Source organism: Elephas maximus, chromosome 21 (genome assembly GCF_024166365.1).
Source record: "Elephas maximus indicus isolate mEleMax1 chromosome 21, mEleMax1 primary haplotype, whole genome shotgun sequence".
Taxonomy (NCBI): Eukaryota; Metazoa; Chordata; class Mammalia; order Proboscidea; family Elephantidae; genus Elephas; species Elephas maximus.
In genome coordinates, this window is record NC_064839.1 from 33034575 (window position 1) to 33052393 (window position 17819).

The window sequence follows — 17819 nt, forward strand, 5'->3', positions numbered from 1 at the left end:
ATTTTTGTTTACTGGGATGAGGGCTGAGGAGATTCGTGGGACATCCGGTGCCCACTGCTCACCCTGACTCTGACCTCCAGTGGGGCGCAGGGAGCACTGCTCCTGGGATTGGGGAGCGGGGTAGAATGTGCCAAGGCGCGCCTTACATGGCCGCTGGAGTTCATTGCCTGGCAGCCTGGGGGTGGTGGGCTTGCGAAGAGGGTGTCTGGAGGGCTCGGCTTGTCCTCGGGTTGCGCGCGACGAAAGGGCGGCTGGCAGCCGTTGGGGCGCGCCGCTGGTTACCCGAGGAGAGCCGGCCGCCGCGGTGCTGCTCAGAGCCGCAGGGCCAGTCAGACGCCAGGCCCAGAAGCCCACCATGGCCTCCCAAAACGCCAGACGCGGGGCACCTACAAAGAACTTTCAACCCAGACGGTCAACGCGCTCAGTGCGGTACTCAGCGCCGGCGCCTCCCAGCCGCTCAGGGCTCTCGGTGCGCTCCTCAGGCTCGGTGCGCTCCTCAGGCCCGGCGCGGTCCATACGCTCAGAGCTCTCTGTGCGCTCCTCAGCTTCGGTGCGGCCAGCACCTTCCCAGCAGTCAGTGAGTTATGGAGCCCCGGCGCCGCCAGCAGCACCTCCGACTCCGGAGCCTCCAGCACCTTCGGAGCACCCCTCACACACAAAGACTCACACGGCACATGGGCCTTCCCCTGTACATTACTTGCCATTGACTGCAAAGATGAAGAATGCGGCCAAAAAGCGTGCTGAGGGCCGGGCCAAAGTCCCACACAGATACAGGGACAGCATCAAGCGCTTTTTCTTCTCACCTACCGGAATGTTGAAGGTCCTGAGGCTGGTGAGTGGAGAGCTGGTGACCTGGCTGGGTGACAGGCCAGCCGCACCCTTGGGGATTGATGCCCAGGGGCCGCTGCCTCCAGGAAGTTCCCGGCTTCCCCTTACCACTCTTTTTTATTATTATTATTATTATTATTATTATTATTATTATTATTATTATTATTATTATTATTATTATTTTTGCCTCAGCTCTTCTCCTCTCCATCTCTGCCCCTAAAAACCTCAGCCCTTATTCCTAAATTTGGCTTTTTCTGTCTTGGTTTTGTATTTCTCAGGTTTCCTGTCACATATATTGTCCTTTCCAAAACTGTGTTTGGCTGATTATGCAGACATAACATTTTGTTCTTCTATTCCAAGTATGCCTGATTGAAGGGTTAAAAGTATTTTTCACGTGATAAGTTGAGTTTGTACAGACGAACTAGTTCCATGTTTGCATTCTTATTAATTGGCATGTTGCTAACTGAACTAGCTGGCCAGTCACTGCTTAATGTCATTGATTATCCATGATTGGTAAGTTCAGTTAATTTAATTAGAACAGTAATACTGGCCAACTACTTTGCATCCATTAAATTAGCAGAAATTTTGATGATAAAATCTAGTGTTGTCAGGTTGTGGTGAAATTTGTACCCTTCTACTCTGTCCATACCTGTTGCCATCGAGTTGGTTCTGACTCATAGTGACCCTATAGAACAGAGTAGAACTGCCCCATAGGGTTTCCAAGGAGCAGCTGGTGGATTTGAACTGCCAGCTTTTTGGTTAGCAGCCGAGCTCTTAACCACTGCACCAGTAGGACTCTCTGCTCTATTGGTGGCATTTAAACTAGCATGACAATTAATAATGAGTAATGAGAAAGCCATGTGGCAGATGTTCCTGCCTTTTGACTCAACAGTTCCATTCCTGGAACTGCTAACGAGATTATTCAATAGAGACCAAAATCTTTATGCATAAAGATATTCAGTGCAGGACTATTTGAGTAAGAAAGAAGAAACAATTTAAAGGATAGGGATATGATTTAGAAATTAATGTTCATCAAGATAGTAGTTTATTATGAAGTAATTCATAATGAAAGGAGCCTTAGTGGCACAATGGTTAAGGGCTTGGCTGCTTACCAAAAGGGTTTGAGCCCACCCAGCTGCTCCTGGGAAGAAAGACCTGGCAATCTGCTTCTGTAAAGATTACAGCCAAGAAAACCCTATGAAACAGTTCTCTGTCATATGGGGTTGCTATGAGTCAGAATTAATGGCACCTAATAATGAGATTTTTTTAATAATGAGAACAATAATAATAGAGTCCTGAAACATGGGGATTTTTTTTTTTTAATTTCTAAGTAAAATATGTATGATTGTGATTGCAGCTACATGACAGACAGCTCTGTGGTTGGGCCTAGAAGATAATATACAAAAAGGAAGCAACTGTGTTTCAGTGGTGGGAGTGTGGGTGATTTTTTTCCCAAGATCTTTTTGTTAATTTTTTTCAAAAGTATATAAGTAGAGCATACTTGTTGCAGAAAAATTAAAAAGTATACATAAGAAAAGCCAATATAGCACTGATATCAAAACCAGACTGAGTTCAGAAAGAGAAAACAGAGATTTCACTTGTGTCAAAGTAAAAAATCTTAATATATTTGCAGAAAATATTCAGCAATATTTTTAAAACATACCATGAGGAAGAAACATAAAGATGATTTCAGTATTAGGACTCAATTAAAATAACTTATGATATTATATCTAAAAGGAGGAAAAAAAAAAAACCTATGAGAGTGCATCAAATAGAGAACACATTTGACAAAATTCAGTACTCATTCCTGACTGCAAAAAGAAACCAGTAAAATAGAAGTAGATATTTTATTGACATAAAAAGACATCTCAAACCAAAAGTCAACACCATACTTAAACATCAGAAGGATTCCCATTAATATGAGCAAAAAGATGTTCACTATCAATGCTATTATTCAACATGTTTCTGGAACTGCTAGTCATCACAATTAGGAAAAAGAAATAAGAAAATTTGAGAGAAGAAGCAAAATATATGACTCATTTCTTGCAGCTGATATGATTGTATATTTAAAAAACCCAAGGTCAACTAGAAAGCAATTTAAAACCAGATAGCTAGGAGACTCATTATTGAGTTAATAAACCAATCAAAAGTGTTTCTATAAACAAGTGACCAGTCAAAATAGAAGAAAATATTTCTCTTTAAAACAGGAATTAAAATGAAATAAATACAAAAGATCTATATGAAGAAAGTTTTAAAATTCCGAGGGATATAAAAAAACCACTAAAATAACTGGAAAGATGATTTTTTTTTTAATGTAAAACTAAATTTCATAATCTTTCCAAATTAATCTATAAATTAAATGTAATCCCAATTAAAATACCAACGGGCTTAGTTTAGGGAACTTAACTAAAACAAGCATGGGAGACAGTCTTAGAAAGTAATGAGGAGTAGGTCAAACAGAAACACAATATAAAGTGAAATGCCTATAATTTTAAAGGTATTAGAGAAGAAATTGGCAACTCAATGGAAGAAAACAGTCTCAAGAGACCCAAAAAAGAACTTAGTATACAATAGAGGTTGGTGTATACAAATAATTGTGTTTTCCAATAAATGTTGTTGGGCTAACCAGCGGCTGTTTGCACAAATATAAAGCTGGAGCTCTCCCTCCGTCTTTCCATTAAAATCAATTTCAGAGAGATGAAAGATTTAAAATGGAATTATTTAAGCAGGACACAAAATATAAATTTGACATAAAAAAAAAAATTTAAACTGCTAAACTGAAAAAAAGCCACAAACTAAGTCAAAGGACAAATGACAAAGGGGAGAAATATTTACAATACATGACAACCACAGGCTATTTTCCCTTTTTTTATATATATATATATATATGTATGTATATCTGTTTGTATTCTGGCATGAAGTATAAACTAAGGGATTGAGGGATGAGAAAGAAACTGGTATTTTTTACCTTTCTATACTCTGTGCATTTTTACTGTGCACATGTATCATTTCATTTTCTAAAAATGTAAGAAATTTTAAAAACAAAATGTATGTGCAAAACAACGCAAGAAATTACAACACAATCATTTATATTCTGACAATTTACATATATATATATATTTTAGTAACATTAAATGTGCATTAAAACAAATCCTGTCTCTTTTATTGCAGGGTCTTATCACAGGAGCATTGGCCTGTTTCATCCACGTCCAAGCCCATGAGTCGTTTATAGCAATCACAGTTTTAGAAAGCTGCATCGTCATTTTTTTTATTCTAACATATATGATAACCCTTCAACACTTGATGACTTATTTACACTGGCCCTTACTAGTAAGTGTTCATTTTCATAATTCAAATATAAGCTTTTCCCTCACCCCATAAAGGCTCTCCTCAAAATGAAACAACAGAGCGCTCTCTCTCTCTGGACAAGGACATAACTGAGCTGTGACAGTTAGGAGTTGTCCTGTCCCTTGGGGAGAAAATAGCCTAACACCTAAAATGAGTCCTTGAAGTGCACTGTCCTCAGGACAACCAACTCGCACTCCCACTGCTGGCTCAGATTGTAAAGCCCATCTCACTGTGGCACATGGTTCTTTTTATCTTGCACTTAAGAATGTTTCAATTAGTACATTCAGTAGATAAACACACTTTTCACCCATGGCTTATAAAACAGTGAATGCTTCTACTTTGCAAACACCCACCCAAAAGCAAGAGGCAATATGACAGTTGTAGAAAAATTGCCACACATACCTTGAAGAGTTGTAGGAGTCAACCTTATTGTGTTGGTTGAGAGCCCTTACTCCCAAAGGGGTGCCATGTGGTAGAGTACCCAGGAAAAGACATTGCACAGCCTCCTGCAGTAGCCATTTCCAGAATTTCACATTCTTTACCAGTTGAACAATTCTTGCAGTGACTCCCTCAGATCTCAGATAAAGCCTGTTGGTTCTGGAGCCCACAGATCTGCATCCTCCATGGACTAGAGGGGCAGCTCAGCTGCATAGTTAGGAACACGGGTTTTGTCCAGAGACAGACGCGAGGTCCAGTTACTTGTCTTGTCCCCTTACTAGCCATGTGACCTTTTCCTCCTCTGCATTTCATAGATGGGGAAACCGAGCCTTAAAGGTCACATGGCCTTTGGTCAGCTCTGATAACCAACTCCCCTTGCTGCCTCTTTCCTTGGGAAGGAGCGTTCTCCTTTCTTTGGATGACTGTGGGAGCCCAGAGGGTGAGACATGCTCAGAGGACCTTGCCTTTTTCTTGCTACTGTCCTCCAGGGCCAGGGCCTGGCACAGCACGTGGATATGCCTGGTGAGCTCCTAGGAGCTTCATAGTATGACAACTCTGACTCACCAACAAGGTTGCCCAGTGATTCTGATGCTCATCTACCTAGCAGCACACACACTGAGCAACCCCACAGTCAGTCAGATGGTGAGTGATCTATTTGACTTGGAAGTCTTTGAAAAATGCCCATCAAAACAGGGCCCAAACTGTGTTCGCTTCCCCTACGCAGTCCCTTCCTTTCTACTGTGCTCTTTCAGACTGCATGAGATGGAGGACTTGTGCATATAACTTTGCTCGGAGGGGCAAGTAGCTACCACTGGGTGGTAGTGGGGAGGCCTTGGCATTGCAGGCAATGTGCTGGTTGAGTGAGAGCACTGGTGCCTGGGAAGTGACTGTTCAGTACTTGAGAGAGTGGCCAGACTTGGAGACATGCTGGAATCAAGCTGCAAGAAACTCCTGGGACCTTGTCAAGAGGTCAGAGCAGAAAGCCACAGAACATACCACCTGTGTCATCCTGGAACTGTTTCAGTGCTTGGGCTGAAGCTGTCCAGCATGCTCAGCTGTCATTTCCTTTCATCCTTTCCCTCCAGACAAGATGGTTTGGTGCCCAGGAGGTATAGGATTCGGGTAAGGAGTACTGACTTCCTTCAAGGCTCACCCCAAGGATAGCATCCCCTACTTCCATTCTTGGTTGACGAAGGGCTGAGGGCCAGGGTTCTACCAGGGAAAGAGATGAAAAGTCTGATAAATATGGGCTTCAGACCCTTATAGGTCCCTCAAAGAATACTGGCCTCAGACACAGTGACCTGCTGAGACCTGTGAGCTCTGGGACCACGTTGGGCAGTTGTGGCAGGACCATCTCTGGGCAGATTATGGAGCCTGTGCTTGGGGACTCACACCCCAGTCTCTGAGCTGTAGCTGTCTGCTTCTGTGAAGGCTGTGCTGGTGCCCTGATAGTAGGAACCCTGACATTATCAAGGAGGGTGCAGGTCCAGCCCTCAGCTCCTGTCCTGACTTTACATCAGTATTAGTGAAAGGACAACTTTCCACACTCCAACTGTAGTAGAGTCACTGTTTTCATTTTTAAGGTTAGCAGCTTTACCCACCAAAGTCCAGAGTCAAAAGTGACCTAGTAGTGCAAGCAATTAAGTGCTTGGCTGCTAACTGAAAGGATGGCAGTTCAAATCTACCCAGCGGCTCCACAGGAGAAAGACCTGGTGATCTGCTCCCATAAAGATTATAGCCTAGGAAATCTATGGGGCAGTTCTACTCCATCACATGGGGTCACTATGAGTCAATAGCAACTTGAAGACATCTAACAACAGTCTAAGGTTATCTGCCAACATGCCCAAGAAACCCATTGGTGTCAAGTCAAGTCTGACTCATAGTGACCCTACAGGACAGAGTAGAACTGCTCAATATGGTTTCCAAGGAGTGCCTGGTGGATTCGAACTGCTGATCTTTTGGTTAGCAGCCATAGCTATTAACTGCTATGCCACCAGGGTTTCCTGCCCAGGAAAAATATCCCATAAAAAAAACCCACTGCCTTCCAGAGCATAGAAAAGGATGGAATACTCCCAAACTCATTCTATGAAGCCAACATAACCCTGATACCAAAATCAGGTAAAGACACCACAAAAAAAGAAAATTACAGACCAATATCCCTCATGAACATGGACGCAAAAATCCTCAAAAAAATTCTAGCCAATAGAATTAAAAAACATATCAAAAAAATAATTCACAATGACCAAGTGGGATTCATACCAGGTATGCAGGAATGGTTCAACATTAGAAAAACAATCAATGTAATCTATCACATAAATAAAAGACAAGAACCACATGATCTTATCAATAGATGCAGAAAAGGTATTTGACAAAGTCCAATGCCCATTCATGATAAAAACTCTCAGTAAATAGGAATAGAAGGGAAGTTCCTCAACATAATAAAAGGCATTTATACAAAGCCAACAGCCAACATCATCCTAAATGGAGAGGGTCTGAAAGCATTCCCCTTGAGAACAGGAACCAGACAAGGATGCCCTTTATCACCACTCTTATTCAACATTGTGCTGGGGAGCCAGACAAGGATGCCCTTTATTACCACTCTTATTCAACATTGTGCTGGAGGTCCTAGCCAGAACAATTAGGCTAGAAAAATAAATAAAGGGCATCCAAATTGGTAAGGAAGAAGTAAAAGTATCTCTATGTAAGATGATATGATCTTATACACAAAAATCCCAAAGAAACCACAAGAAAACTGCTAGAACAATAAAACATTTCAGCCAAGTATCAGGATACAAGATAAACATAAAAAATCAGTTGGATTTCTCTACACCAACAAAGAGAACATCAAAGAGGAAATCACCAAATCAGTACCATTTACAATAGCCCCCAAGAAGATAAAATACTTAAGAATAAATCTAACCAGAGACGTGAAAGACCTACACAAAGAAAACTACAAGACACTACTGCAAGAAACCAAAAGAGATTTACATAAGTGGAAAAACATACCTTGCTCATGGACAGGAGACTCCACATTGTGGAATGTCAGTTCTACCCAAAGCAATCTACAGATACAATGCAATCCCAATCCAAATTCCAACAACATTTTTTAATGAGATGGAGAAACAAATCACCAACTTCATATGGAAGGGGAAGAGGCCCTGGATAAGTAAAGCATTACTGAAGAAGAACAACAAAGTGGGAGGCTTCACACTACCTGATTTTAGAACCTATTATGCTGCCACAGTAGTCAAAACAGCCTGGTACTGGTACAACGACAGATACACAGACCAATGGAACAGAATTGAGAATACAAACATAAATTCATCCACCTATGAGCAGCTGATATTTGACAAAGGCCCAAAGTCCATTAAATGGGGAAAAGACAGTCTCTTTAAAAAATGGTGCAGGCATAACTGGATATCCATCCTCAAAAAAATGAAACAAGACTCATACCTCTTGTATGGGTAACTAACTTATACAAGAGTTACATACATTAACAAAAGCTAACTCAAAGTGGATCAAAGACCTAAATGTAAAATGTAAAACGACAGAAGATCATGGAAGAAAAAATAGGGACAATGCTGGGAGCCCTAATATATGGCATAAACAGAAAACAAAACATAATTAACAGTGCACAAACACCAGAAGAGAAGCTAGATAACAGGGAGTTCCTAAAAATCAAAAACTTATGCTCTTCAAAACACTTCACAAAAACGGTGAGAAGACAACCTATAGACTGGAAAAAATTTTTGCTACGACATATCCAATCAGGGCCTAATCTCTAAAATCTACAAGATACTGCAAAACTTCAACCACAAAAAGACAACCCAATTAGAAAATGGGCAAAGGATATGAACAGGCACTTCACCAAAGAAAACATTCAAGCGGCTAACAGATACATGAGGAAATGCTCTTGATCATTAGCCATTAGAGAAATGCAAATCGAAACTACAATGAGATACCATCTCACCCCAATTAGGCTAGCATTAATCCAAAAAATACAAAATAAAAAATGTTGGAGAGGTTGTGGAGAGACTGGAACACATACACTGCTGGTGGCAATCTAAAATGGTACAACCACTTTGGAAATCGATTTGGTGCTTCCTTAAAAAGCCAGAAATAGAAGTACCATATGATTCATCAATTCCATTCCTTGGAATATACCCTAGAGAAATAAGAGCCGTCACACAAATAGATATATGCACACCCATGTTCATCGCAGCACTGTTCATGATAGCAAAAAGATGGAAACAACCTAGGTGCCCATCAATGGACAAATGGATAAACAAATTATGGTATATTCACACAATAGAAAACTACACAACTGTAAAGAACAACGATGAATCCGCGAAACATCTCATAACATGGATGAATCTGGAAGGCATTATTCTGAGTGAAATTAGTCAGTTGCAAAAGGACAAATATTGTATGAGACCACTATTATAAGAACTCAAAAAAAGGTTTAAACACAGAAGAAAATATTCTTTGATGACTATGAGGGTGGGGAGGGAGAAAGAGGGGTATTCACTAACTAGATAGTAGTAGACAAGAACTATATTTTTATCTTAGGTGAATGGAAGGAAAACGCACAATACAGGGGAAGTCAGCACCACTGGACTAAACCAAAAGCTAAGAAGTTTCCTGAATACAACCAAACACTTCGAGGGACAGTGTAGCAGGGCTGGGGGTCTGGGGACCATGGTTTCAGGGGACATCCAGGTCAATTGCCATAACAAAGTTAATTAAGAAAATGTTCTGCATCCCACTTTGGTGAGTGGTGTCTGGGGTCTTAAAAGCTAGCAAGCGGCCATCTAAGTTGCATCAATTGGTCCCAACCTACCTGGAGTGAAGGAGAATGAAGAACACCAAAGACACAAGGAAAATATTAGCCCAAGAGACAAAAGGGGCCACATAAACTGGAGACTCCATCAGCCTGAGACCAGAAGAACTAGATGGGCCCAGCTACCACCAATAACTGCTAGGGAATACAACAGAAAGCCTCTGACAGACTGGGAGAAAAGTGTGGTGCAGAACTCAAATTCTGGTAAAAAGACCAGACTTAATGGTCTGACTGAGACTGGAGGAACCCCAGAAGACATGGCCCCTAGACCATTGCCGAAACCAACTCTTCAAAGACTAGACTGGACTAAACCCAAAAAAACCACTGCCGTCAAGTTGATTCCTACTCATAGCGACCCTATAGGACAGAGTAGAACTGCTCCGTAGAGACTGGACTATAAGATGTAAAATGACACTCAGGAAGAGTGTGCTTCTTAGTTCAAGTAGATACAAGGAACTAAATGCACAGCTCATCTCCGGAGACGAGAGGAGAAGACAGAAAGGGACAGGAACTGGTTGAATGGACACAGGAAATCTAGGGTGGAAAGGAGGAATGTGCAGTCACATTCTGGGTCACATAACAGTGTGTGCATGAATTTTTGTATGAGAAACTAACTTGGCCTGTAAACTTTCATCTAAAGTGCGCGCGCACACACACACACACACACACACACACACAGACAAAAAGAACCCACTGCTGTTGAGGCGATTCTGACTCATAGCAACCCTGTAGGACAGAGAAGAACTGCCCCATAGGATTTCCAAGGCTGTAATCTTTACAGAAGCTAACTGCCACATTGTTCTCCCACAGAGCAGCTAGTGGGTTTGAACTAGTGGGTTCGAACTGCTTACCTTTTGGTTAGCAGCTCAGCACTGAACCACCGTGCCACCAAGGCTCCTAAGGAAAGTATACATCGTAATTATTGTCTTCTGAATAACCCATATTGCTAATACTTATACATTGTAACAAATACTATCCCACATGGTCAGATGTTTTTGCCAATAGAAAGCGATTTTTAAGAAAATGAATATAATAAACTATATTTTAAACTAAAACTCTATAGATGTGATGATTCAAAAATACCAGCAGCTCCTTTACATTGATAAATAAGAGGCTTTAGAAGGTTCCACTTCAAGTAAGATTAATGAAAAACAACAGTTCTGTTGATTTCCAATCAGGCTTTGCCACGTGTTCAGCCAGCTCCTGGTGTGAGGGAAACCAATGAAACAAATAGTAAATATTTCCTTTTTTCCTAATATTCAGTGAGTTTTAAAAATAAGCATTCACCATTAAAATATCTCTTTCCTTCCAACTTATAATTCTACACAATTTTGTGTATCTCAGAGAACTGGGGAGAACAATGGGGGAAATAATAGTCAAGCAACCACCCTATTTCTCATTTTAGTCAGAGGAGGCTACTTGAGTCAATGGGATATTTAGTGGAGGAAAGAAAAGGATGATCAGTAAGGACAACTAATGGGCCACATTTATGAGGAAACCCAGAGTCTTATATGTGGCAAGGCTCAGCTGCAATTGTACCCCAGTCATCAGGTAGAACATAGCTCTCTCTCTGTCCAGATGAGGCCAACAAGAGGGTCTGTGCCCAAGGCCAAAGGAGGGAGGTGGGTCAGAAAGGAGGCCTTGGGAACTCAAGTCAGATTGCTAAGGGGCATATCTTCTTACTGGCTGAGCAACCCTGGGCCTGCTGCTTACCCATCTGTAAAGTGGAAAGAATGAGAATTTGTTGTGAGAATCAAATGAGATGGCACAGTGCATGACCCATAGTAAATGCTCAAGAAACATGAGCTTTAGTAGAAATGTTAGGTACCAGGCAAATCTTAACTCCAAAGGACAGTTCCAGAGAGCAGTTCCTTGGCAGTGAGGACCAGAGTAAACTATAATGTCTAGTAATCCAAGAAGGAGACAGCCAGCTCAAGATTAGCTAAGTCTGGTCTGTGTTTGGCTTATGATTATTATCATTATTAATGTGCCTTTATTGAAATTATCAATGATCTATGACCACAGCTAATGAATTTCAATTTTTAAAAGTTTACATTCTGCTTCTTAATTGTAAGAGTTCTTGTTCACATCTTTCAATATCTTGGTTTACACAATCCTCAGGCTTCCTGTACAAGCTTCCTGTATAGTTGCAACCTGCTGCTGTACCTACCCAGTCGACCTTGCCCCTGCCCGCAGAACCCATCTGGGACTCACTGCCAATGCCTACCAGCCCTGCTCCATGTCCCCCTTCCACTCTTACCTACCAGACACCTAAACAATAGACATTAATGCCCTTGCAAGAGGCAAGTTGCATTCCACAGTAGGGTTCCTTGCTCACCAGCCTCAACAGGAAGTATACCTGGTGTTTGCACAAAGTTTATTAGCTGTGCGTATTTTGAGAGTATATATCGTGAAGCTGTATTCTGATGCACTCTTAACTACCCAGCAGATGGCCAGGCACCTTATCAGATGCTTTTGGATCCATTATGCCATTTAATCCTAAACCAATCACGGTCCCCATGTTAAAAATTAGCAAGTTGGCACAAAAGGGTGATAACCCATGCCCCAGGCCACACATCTACGAGTTGACAGAGCAAAAGAGGTAATCAACAAAAAACACTCTCACCTTATTTGCACCATGCCATTTTGACCCTCCATGAACCCGTTTTACAAAAAATGCCAAAAATGGATGCTGTACTCACAGCCTATTCAGGTGTTCCTAATAGGAGTCCCTGGGTGGCACAAACACTTAAGTACTCAGCTGCTAACCAAAAAACTGGAGGTTTGAGTCCACCCAGAGGCACCTGGGAAGGCCTGGTGATCTACTCCAAAAAAATCAGCTATTGAAAACCCTACAGAGCATAATTCTACTCTGACACACATGGAGTCACCATGAGTTGGAATTGACTTGATGGCAACTGGTTTAATATGGGAGGCAATAGTGAGTTGAGTTCTGACTCCACTCCGTAGCAGTTATTCAATCTTAGGCAACTTCACAAACCTCTCTAAGCCTCCATTTCATCCTCTGTAAAATGAAGATAACAGCAATACTGAGTTTGAAGGATATTGTCAGCTATGCCTGGTGCAGTGAAGAGTACCCCCTGTTGTTGTTAGGTGCCGTTGAGCCGGTTCCAACTCATGGCGACCCTATGTACAAAAGAAAGAAACACTGTCCTGTCCTGTGCCATCCTCACAATCATTAGTATGTTTGAATCCATTATAGCCACTGTATCAATTCATCTCATTGAGGGTCTTCCTCTTTTTTGATGACCCTCTACTTTATACGGGTTTTTTTTTTCTACTTTATCAAGCATGATGTCCTTCTCCAGGGACTGGTCCTACCTGATAATACATCCAAAGTATGTGAAACAAAGTCTCACCATCCATTTGTTGAAACATCCCAATTGGTATTCCATCAATTCCTGGAGACTTGTTTTTCACCAATGGCTTCAGTGTAGCTTGGACTTCTTCCCTCAATATTATCGGTTCTTAATCATATGCTACCTTCCAAAATGGTTGAATGTCAACCTGCTGTTTTGGGTACAGTGACTGTATGTATTCCTTCCACCTTCTTTTGATGCTTCCTGCATTGTTCAATATTTTGCCTATAGAATCCTTCAATATTGCAACTTGAGGTTTGAATTTTTTCTTCAGTTCTTTCAGGGTGAGAAATGCCAAGCATGTTCTTCCCTTCTGGTTTTCTAAAGTCAGGTCTTTTCTATTTCATTATAAAATACTTACCTTTGTTTTCTCCAGCCACCCTTTTAAATCTGTTCAGCTCTTTTATTTCATCATTTCTTCCATTCATTCTCTATGTTTAAGAGCAAGTTTCAGAGTCTCTTCTGGCATCTAGTTCTGTCTTTTCTATCTTTCTTGTCTTTTTAATGACCTTTTGCTTTCTTCATGTTTGATGTCCTAGATATCATCCCAGAACTTGTCTGGTCTTCGGTCATTTGTGTTCAATATGTCAAATCTATTCTTGAAATGGTCTCTAAATTCAGGTGGAATATACTCAAGGTTGTATTTTGGCTCTCGTGTACTGATTTTCATTTTCTTCAGCTTCAACTTGAGCTTGTATATGAGCAATTGATGGTCTGTTCCACAGTCGGCTCATGGCCTTGTTTTGACTAATGATATTGAACTTCTGCATTGTCTTTTTCCACAGATGTAGTCAATTTGATCCCTGTGTATTCTGTCTGGAGAGGTCCACCATTTATGTTGTTGAATAAATGTATTTCTAACAAATAGGTCATTGGTCTTACAATATTCTATCATGCAATCTCCAGCGTCGTTTCTATCACCAAGGCCATATTTTACAACTATTGATCCTTCTTCTTTGTTTCCAACTTTCATATTCCAATCACCAGTAATTATCAATGCATCTTGATAGCACGTTTGATCAATTTCAGACTGCAGAAGTCGGCAAAAATCTTCAATTTCTTCATCTTCGGCAGCAATTATTATCATATACACTGGGTAGCAGAGCTCCTTGATGTCTTTCGGCTAGTGCACCAGACTGGGTGCCACTACCAAGTCAGGCCATCATGACTTAAAGACTTAAAATGGTCAGATGAGGTATCTTATTGTGGTTACATAACCCTGGGCTTTTGACCCACCTAACACATGAAAAAAAAAAAATTTTTTTTTTTTTAACGCATGACTCCATCTCCTGCATTATTGCTCTGCTACCAAAGCCCACCGTCTGCTTATTCTCAGAAGGATTCCTCCACCAACTCATCCTCACCCTTCATTTCAGCACATAAAGAAGCAGGTTGGGCTGGCAGCTAAAGAACCAGTGCTGAAAATCCAAAATGAAGGACACAAAACAGCCTTTAGATGTCAGGAGGAACTCAACTCTAGCCATGTCTCAGGGAAGAGCAAAGGTCAACAGCACAGCCAAGCACACTAAAATGTCAAGCCCGAGCCTCTGATGGGTTTGTGCATTCTTGGGATGTGCAAAACCATAGCAAAGTGTGTGACCTAACTTCCAGAGCATTGGTTTTACCTGCAGATTTGGGAGTGGAATTAAATCGGTAACTAAAGTGCTAATCTAAAATTTTATTCTTATATAAAAACAAATGTGTTATGAAATAGAAAGCAGAATTTACATTAACTTAAAATGCAAAACCTGGAAAAAATCATATTACGGAGGGCCTTTTTAGACTAGGCCCCTAGACCTCCACGTATTTTTATGCTCATGTTCTTCTGCCCTTTAAGAAAAGTCTGCTGGACAAGTTTGAAAAACAGTGCTGTCAGTTTTTGTTTTGGTTTGGGTTTTTTTATATAATGAAGTTAAACCCATTTCTGCAGACAAACTCCTCTTCAAGGCCTTGAAATCACATAAACTCATGTCTCTGAAGGATGTAAGAATTATGCCTCTCAGGGTTCCTCTAAATCAAAGGGAATGTTTTTAAAAAGATACCCATTCTTTTACGGGTAATTGACCAATTTAAATATTTTATGAATTCCATTTTCATGCAAAGTTGACAATTTTCAATTCTGTATTACAGGATCTTATCAACAGTATCATTACGGCTGTGTTCCTTTTCATAGTTGCCATCTTGGCGATGCAAGAAAAGAACAGAAGGAAGTTGTTCTATACTGGAGGGGTAAGTAGAGGCCTTCATGACTCCATTTAAGATCAGGATCCCAAGGCTCTTTGAAAAGGAAACATGGCAGGCCATTGTTATTTTATTTCTAGAACAAAATCCCCACCACCACTCCATCTCTCCCTTGCACCGACTTCCTCAGATGTGAAGTTGCACAAGCGAAGATCTTGAAAATCGTCATTCTAATACTCATTCTCCAAACAGGTGTAGAAACAAGAGTCTGTTAAACCCCTTTTGAGAGTCGTACATACTCATTTCTGAAATGTTGGAGCAAAATGTTCTTGTTTATAAATTTGGGCTTTGATTTTTTTCTGGACTAGGGAATTTTATTTTAAAGGCAGATGAAAAGAGTGCATTGTAAAGGAAAACAAGTGCATTGTCAAAACTGAGTAGCCTAGCCTATTCAAGAAGGAAGGGGAGGAAGGAAGCTATACAAGTTGAAGTGGCCAGTATATGCCTCACACCAGACTGGGCACATCATGACACTCTTTACAACTCTCATTTTTACAGGTATGGGAACTAAGGTTAAATGCCTTGCCCTGGGCCACAAGGTTGGGACAAACTGGAACTCAAACCCTCATCATATGGAGGAGCACAAGAAATGGCAGATTAAATGCTTGGAAGATGGGGGGAAGGGGTGGCAGGGCTAAACAATGGGGACAGAAATTAATCAAGGCAAAAGGTTTAAATTCTATGAATTCATTCCATAATCAGTAAATATTTGTCAATCCCATGGGACTGTGCCAGCCCTGATCGCCATGCTGGGGAATGAGTCCCTTGCCTAGGGGAGCTCACAGATTAGCTAGGGCAAGACCTACCTAGGAAAAGTTCATTAAGCAGCCAGAGACTAAGTGACCATAAGAGAAACATCCAAGCCAGTCAGGCGCAGCCGAGCACCAGGAGTCTCGAATGCTGTGGGCTGCTGGTCCCCAAAGGAAGCTAGCTCAGCTCTCCAGCCTTCTCCTGCCTGCCGGAGGCTCCCATCCCCTGTCTCTATCAACTCTTACCTGGATGGCAGCAGTTTCCCAGCTCCCCTCCCCCTCCCCATCTCCTGCCCTGTACCCTCAGGTCCCTGCCTCCATTCGCTTCATGGCCACTGAAACTGGGCTTTCTGAGCCTCGCACCTGACCTCAGCCCTCAGCCTCATCACCATCCTTTGGGGAGAGTTCCATAGCTCATGCCTCTCCAGCCTCAACTCTGCCCCCTCCTTCACTGGCTCCAGGGGTCTTTGCCACACCAAATTCCTACCCCCCTCCCATGCCTCGAGCTCTCCTCTTCCCAGTCACTGCCCTTGGAAACTCCTGCCTGCTCTTTCAAACATAGCCCAAGAGTTCTTTCCTCTGAGAAGGCTTCTCAGGACACATCCTGACCTGAGCCGTTATGGCCAGTGCCCTTCCCTGGTCCTTTCCTGGTGCCTCAGCATCCAGTGAGGCCACTACTGGTGGCAAGACTCACCATTCCTCAAATCCCCTCTCTCTGCCTCTGGTAAAGGCAGAATGGGCCTGCAGCAGCTGGCAAGGCAGACACCAGGCGGGAGAGGGGGGTCAGAGGCAGTGGTGTCACTAGGGTTGGTGTCACTCACTGTGGTAACTCATGGTGTCACCCCCACCCCTGGCCATGGACCTCCTCGGTACCAACTTTGTACTAATGTTACTGGTAAACTGTAATTCCCGCCTATCACTCCTTCTTTTCCTTTAATTACTATTTCAGTCTCAAAAATGTTATTGATAGAGGTTCACAAATGCTGATTAACACAATATTGTAGCTAAAACATAAAAAAATTTGACAAAATCAGCAACTATAAAAAAACAGAAGCAAAAAATTAGCATCACATGCTTCTAGCAGGTGCAGAGGAAACCACGTGATTCTAAGCATCATTGTAATTGGATAATAATGACAGCTCTGACCAGAGCGCATTAACCAAAAAAAACATTGGTTCAAAAAGTAAATTAGCCTAGAGTTTTAGCCTTGTAGGTATATTGATACATGTAAGCGGGGTTTACAAAACATGTTTTGCTGATATAACTATAGGGATAGTTCTAGAGATAGTCATTTTGGTGTCACCCCCTACGACAGTGTCAGCCAGTGTGGTCTGCACCCCCCCAACCCCCTGGTGACATCATGACACTCTTTACTGGTCAGAGGGGAAGAAAAGGACCTTGCGGCTCCTCCCCGGGATAGGGACAAGAGAGTATTGCTGTGGGCTGCACAATAACCCCACCTTTCCTTCCCCTATGGTCTTGTGCTGGACAGTCCCTGTGTCTCGCAGCAGCAATCGTGTGTCTCCTCGACGCGTTTGTGGTCACCAAGAAGATGAGGTCAGCTATGAAATCACTCCTGCAAATCAAAGTGCTAAAAAAGCCGGCGCCTGAGCCAGGACACTCGCAGATGCACCTGTCTTCCTCCAGTCACTTCAACCCCACCAACTACTGAGCTTGGATGCTTTTACCCATTCTGGCCCACTTGTGACCATAAAGTCGGGGCTGCTAAGTCGGGAACACTCCTGCTTCCTCATGTTGCCTTGTGTAAAGGTCGCGTTGCATTTTCATGAATGTGGTGCTGAGCCAGCTGGTTGCACGGCGCTGCTGCCCCAGGAGGCCCGGCGAGGGTCACGACCCCGGGTTTCTGCTGCCAACCGGACCCGACCCGGAATGAGAACGGCGGCTACAGCCTTAGGGCACCCGGCGAGGCTCCACCAGGCCAGGAAGGGGAGCTTGGCGTGGAACTAGCACCAGCGTGGCGGGCACAGAGGGGGG

The 17819-nt window shown here is 42.4% G+C and overlaps 1 protein-coding gene across 1 annotated transcript; it reads left to right on the forward strand.

Moving 5' to 3' along the window:
• Positions 1-51: 51 nt before the first annotated feature.
• Positions 52-17496, forward strand: LOC126065087 (CKLF-like MARVEL transmembrane domain-containing protein 2). The gene is made up of 4 exons (XM_049864751.1): positions 52-832; positions 4000-4158; positions 14965-15063; positions 17317-17496. Exons 1-4 carry the CDS (start codon positions 356-358, stop codon positions 17494-17496), a joined length of 915 nt encoding a protein of 304 aa, XP_049720708.1. The 5' UTR covers positions 52-355.
• Positions 17497-17819: the final 323 nt, after the last annotated feature.

What these genes read in the sequence shown, in the direction of transcription:
- LOC126065087 (XM_049864751.1), top strand. Translation starts at nt 356, where the DNA reads ATGGCCTCCCAAAACGCCAGACGCGGGGCACCTACAAAGAACTTTCAA. An exon ending in TGTTGAAGGTCCTGAGGCTG is followed by an intron (nt 833 to 3,999) that starts GTGAGTGGAGAG and finishes CTTTTATTGCAG; the next exon opens with GGTCTTATCACAGGAGCATT. An exon ending in AGTTGTTCTATACTGGAGGG is followed by an intron (nt 15,064 to 17,316) that starts GTAAGTAGAGGC and finishes TGTGCTGGACAG; the next exon opens with TCCCTGTGTCTCGCAGCAGC.